This window comes from Vigna umbellata, chromosome 5 (assembly GCF_029865625.1).
Source record: "Vigna umbellata cultivar VRB3 chromosome 5, Vumbellata_1.0, whole genome shotgun sequence".
Lineage (NCBI taxonomy): Eukaryota > Viridiplantae > Streptophyta > Magnoliopsida > Fabales > Fabaceae > Vigna > Vigna umbellata.
The window spans coordinates 26,147,501-26,152,860 of record NC_142169.1 but is presented as its reverse complement, the minus strand read 5'-3'; the positions used below and the strand labels follow the sequence as shown (position 1 = coordinate 26,152,860).

Here is a 5,360-nt window from a genome sequence, read left to right as displayed (position 1 = left end):
ATTTTCTGGCTGCACCTCACGTAAAAGAAGGGAGAGGAAGTGGAGTTGATGGCTTGGCATGCAAAGTGTTGAATTTGTTGAAGTAAGAGAGCCACCAAGTTCACGGTTTTTATCTCTTTGGAGGGATGCTTCTCATGGCTTGGATGGAAGAAAGGAGGATTCATTCACTTCATGGAAGAGTAGAGCTGGACAAAGGCAACCTCACGGTCCAGCAGTTTGGAATTGAAACAACTGCAACCACCTTCACAGTCTTCATTCCAGCAGCTGCAGCCACCATCACATCCAGTTGGGAAAAGAATCCAGTATTGTGCAACATGAGAACACCTGGCTGCATCCTATCCTCTGCTACGTCCAGCCTCCACCATCATCCACCGTCCTCCACCTTCCTCCACCTTCCTCACCTTCATGCTGGTATGTGAAGAAGAAGAACAACCTGCAGGCCATCCGTGGTGCATCGTCCAGGCTCCGGCATCGTCCACCTTCCTCTCCTTCATGCGGCTTTTTCAATTACAGGAGCAGAAATTTTGCACTGCTGGTAACCGGTTACTCAGTGCGTAACCGATTACATATGGCTTCCTTTTCATGGTATTCAGCGTAACCGGTTACACCCTCCAATAACCGATTACACCACCTTCACCGATTACACCACCTTCAGTTTTATGTAAATATGTACAGGGTATTACGGAAATGGTTCAGGGCAATTGCGTAAATGGGTAACAATCCGCGCAAATCATCTCACTTATGCGAAGATTGTTAAAATCGTGCCATCCCGCAAATCCATCCTTTTCCATCCGCGTAAATCGGTCCAAACGAACACGCTTACCTCTCTCTATCGTCGCTCACAAATTACCGTGAACAGTTAAATCCGCGCATGCGAACACAGCCTAAAAGAGATTGTATTCAATTCAACGAAGATGCCTAGCTTGTTCGACAACTAAAATAGGAAAGGAAAAAAAAGCAGCAGCAGCAGCAGCAGCTGATGACAACGAAGAAAAAGCAAATCATGAAGCATGCTTTTCTTATTGAACTCGGGAACACATGGAAATCATACGTGAAAGGAGTGTCGGTAACACATTAACTAACAACACTCTTTCTTTTTTAGCATTCTTTTCTTGTTTAAAATTTATGGGTATGGTATCCTACTAATTTGTGAACAAGACCGGCGCCAAATAGAAAACAAAACCAAACTCACCTCACTTTTACCTGAATAATATGACAGTGTGAGAGGGAGTGTTGGTACATGAATTTATGAAAAGAGTGAGACAGAATAACAATAATGTACGCTGAGTGAGTCATCTGAAAGGTTCAACTGGAGCCGATTCTTCAAGAAAGTTGGCTGTCTCAAAACATTCTGCAGCTTCTAGCATTGTACCCTCGTCCTTGTGGAAAATGCCAAGATTATACCATGCAGAAGCGTTATATCTGTCATGCCGTAGTGCATCCATCAGAAAGCTTCTGATAGCAGGATTTGACCGATTACTGCACTGCCTAAGGACCACCGCAGTAGAGATCAAGCTAGGGACATGTCCGGGATCTATATTCAAAGCATCACGAAAAGCTCTTAAAGCCTCTTCGTGAACCCCCTTTGCTTCGTACATACTACCTGCGATATCCAACAAAACCCATTAATACCAACCAAATAAACATAACAACAGCTAAAAAGTTGATTTTAAACCTAACACATCCCCACTTGTAAAATGATGTTTACATTCATATATATACTTTGAATTGACCTTGTTGATGTGAAACTTCCAACAATTATCATTTATTAACCATTTAACAATTCAGCCAACATAAAACATGGTTTTACTGTTTAAAGCACCTGTATTTTGGCACCTCAGTGCATCTAACTTATTATACAACTAACTATAGCCAAAAGTACTATTTAGAATTTCGACAATATCTGCCATTTTCCCAAGTGATTATAAACCATATAGGTCCTTTCCACAATTCATGAACTCAAAAATAAACCATATTAATTACCTATTGCATGACATCTAGAAGCAGAGTATAGTTTGATGGCCTTAGATTTCGAAAGACACACCTCTGCATCATGCCATCGTGACAGACTTATGTAAACATACGCAAGATCATGCCATATTTCTATTTCCATGTTCCTAGCATGATCTATGTAGTCCTGTTACAAAAAAGCATGAGAAAGAAGGGTTAAGCAGAAAGCCAAAAATAAAAAATAAACTCAACTGGCAATATCAACTCTGTATTATAAATTAATCAGCATTACAGCCAACCAACCTTATATAGCGTCTTCCTTGAACCAAACGTCTTTCTCTGAACTAGGAGAATAGCAAGAAGGTGAGTATATGTTTCAATGGCAGTTTTTAACTGGCCCTGCACTATTTGTAGTTTAGCTTTTGTTCGTAGTAACTCTCCTTGATCCCATATTCCAGTCTGATCCAAGGCCTCATTGAGGATAGATTCAGACTCTAAGAACTGTTTTTGAGCTGATAATATTCGGGCTAACAATAACCACCCTTTAACACTAGACCCAGCTTCCAAGTTTAGAAAGCATCTTGAATAATGAAGTGCCGCATCCAACTTCCTTTGCTCTGCATATTCTAAACTCAAACTGTATATTACAAGGGGGTTACTCATTCCAGTCACTTTGTGTGCAGTTTCCAGAGAATGTAGTGCCTCGGATTGTCTCTCAACCCTCTCAGAATTAGAAATACAAAATTTTGAGTGTGTTGAAAGTGAAACACCAAGTAAGCAACTAGAAAGACCTTCCAACTGATTACATTTCCCATCCAAGTTCTCAAGCACCTTGCGAGCTAAGCTTGCCCCATCTTTTGCAAGATCAGGGTTCTCACAACAAATCTTAGAAGCAATTAACAAAGAGGGAACATGTTTTGGGTCCTCTTTACTCAACAATTTTCTAAGAAGATTCAATGCTACCAAGTCCTTACCTGCTCCATAATAACAAAGTGATAAGGCCTGGTATCTTTCTCTACGATTGACAGTCCCAGGGAGTAATTCTTCCCATTGATTGGCTAAAGCTGTCAAGTCCCCTGAAACAGATAGGGCAAATGCAAGGTGATCCAAAATTGATGGATCCCACTCAAGTTTATTTAGAGTAATTTTTCTTAGCAAAATCATTAGAAGGAGTATAGCCTCTTCTAAGTTATTTCTAGGTACAAAAGAGTTGTCCATATGGGAACGAAGATTCGAGGGGATTGCTTCCCCTCCACTATACAGAAGAAAAACAACAAATTCTTTCTGAATCCTTGCTATGGTTTTGGCATCAAGATTCCATTTGTGTAGGAGTGCACGCCGGTAAGACAAAATAACATCACGGGGAGAATCAGCAAATTTCCACAAATCTGGAAGTAGCTCAACTACCTTACTCAAAGTCTCCTGCAATTTACCCTCGTTGCCGAAGTTTTGAGGCAAGCCTTCAGGGAATGAAGATTCAAATGTGTCCAGAATAACTATACAAGTTTGGGCAGCTTCTGCAAGAAGATTGAAAATAATTTAGATAACATTTTATCTTCCTGTACAAAACGAAAGTTTTAACTTAACGTTCAAACTTCTTCAATCTCCCTGCAAAACCTAAAGTTTTAACATTCCAGTTTCTGGGGTGCTTGACCATTACTGCATTAATTATCCATTCGAAAGATGGACCAAGGTAGATAGTGTGAAAAAATGTTCAAGTAAATCGGAAAAACCACTATATGTTCCATTGTGATGAGAATAAATTAAAGGGGATCACTATGCATAGCAGATACAAGACCAATGCATGCACATCAAGTTAAAATCAAAAGCACATGCATGACAGACATACAAGTCTTTTCAATGAGCGGAATTTCAGTTCAAAAAGAAAATATGTAAGAAAAACCACAGGTTCCTTTAAACTATAGAACAATGAGCAGATCTATGAATAAATAAGCAGTGAGGGTACCTTTAAACCTCCCTAGAGCCTGTAAGCATTTCGATTTTAGGAAAATTGCTTCCAACAGTAATCCAGCCGTGTACATGGACATTGGGGGAGTAGCATAATAATGGGAGTGCTTTTTGGGGCGTTCTCTGCTTTTCGCAAGGGAAATTTTCATCTTGGAAGTCACAGCGCCTATATTTATTTTCTCATAAACACGTAAAGCAGCTTCTATATTCCCTTTATGATATTCATCTCTTCCTAACAGAGCACTAGCTTCCTGCAAGCATGTACAAGATCCGAATCAAGTCCAATAAATTTGATCATCAAACAGCCACATATGTCAGCCATCTGAAAGAAACCTAGGGTTCTCCATAACACACACATGATAAAATGAAACGAGACCAAATAATTTTTTAAATACCGTTAGTTAAATAGACACTGAGGGCTCTCAACTATCCACAAATAAAAGTCACACCGAAAATTCTGAAAGTTGATATAATCTGTGAATAACTTAACAAAGAACCAAAGGACTTGGATCTCTCTGGAGTAAGTAAGAGCAAAGCATAGTACATCAAAATCTAAGTTATGATTCAGGGTATCATCAAATGAAGAAAACAAGGGATTTTTGAAGAAACCAACCTCATTGTCCAAGATGCCACTCTCACGCAAAGACAATTCAGTTTCGTCTATTTTACTAGAATCAGACCCCAACATCTCAATTTCTCCATCGAGGCCAGAACGCCCACTCGCTGTTGATGAATAAAATTCCCTGATTCCAAGAGATTCCGAGGAAGGAACCCTTTCATCCTCACCTTTCACCGGCTCCCTCACACACAGACACTTCATCATCTTCCGCAATCTCCTCCCCTGCTTAACCCTACTCCCCATGCCGCCTCAAAAACCTCTCCTCCGCAACAATACTGTCACACATTCAATTCAAACCGCAATCAACACCTTTTCCTAATTCCTAATTCCCAATTCATATTCATTTAATTCATACCGAATTTTCTGATTTCACAATCAATAGCGATAGCTTTCCTATTTTATTAGGTTCAATTCGAATCGGTTATAAAAGGAAACCAAGAGAAATTAAAAAATTAAAAATAAAATAAAAAAACTGACAAGGTTAGATTAGACCACGACGTTATCGGAATTAATACATCAGCCGATTAAAATTTTAATAAATTAATCAACGTCACAAAATCGAACTCCACAGGCGATAATATAAAACCTCGCAAGTGTCAAATTAAATAAACGACCACAATCACAAAAAGAAGAAAAATCATCATACAACAATTAACCGTGAGAGAACTCGTAAATCGTTAGAGAAATCATTACCAATCGGAAGAAAGAAAGAAATAAGGAGTTTGTTTATAGTAGAAGAAAAGCAGAGTGTTGAGGAATGACTGGGGACACTAACAGTAACCGCCATTTCTGAGTTTGTTTTTATCTTTTCTACAGTGGAAGA

At 39.3% G+C, this 5,360-nt stretch overlaps 1 protein-coding gene across 3 annotated transcripts in view; it reads right to left on the bottom strand.

The window, feature by feature from the left end:
* Positions 1-992: 992 nt before the first annotated feature.
* The window catches only part of LOC124836101 (protein NPGR2-like), a 4,687-nt gene continuing 319 nt past the window's right edge, over positions 993-5,360 (bottom strand). Inside the window, exons 1-6 of one of the 3 annotated variants that reach the window (XM_047311176.2) lie at positions 5,231-5,360; positions 4,532-4,812; positions 3,917-4,169; positions 2,254-3,467; positions 1,984-2,137; positions 993-1,603 (exon numbers count right to left, since the gene is read on the bottom strand). The exon at positions 5,231-5,360 is cut by the window's right edge and continues 166 nt beyond it. In XM_047311176.2, the coding sequence (XP_047167132.1) occupies positions 1,293-1,603; positions 1,984-2,137; positions 2,254-3,467; positions 3,917-4,169; positions 4,532-4,780 (2,181 nt within the window). In that variant the 5' untranslated portion in view covers positions 4,781-4,812; positions 5,231-5,360 and the 3' untranslated portion in view covers positions 993-1,292. The remainder of the gene's footprint in view (positions 1,604-1,983; positions 2,138-2,253; positions 3,468-3,916; positions 4,170-4,531; positions 4,813-5,230) is intronic. The other 2 variants (XM_088116590.1, XM_088116589.1) reach the window with 2 other exon arrangements.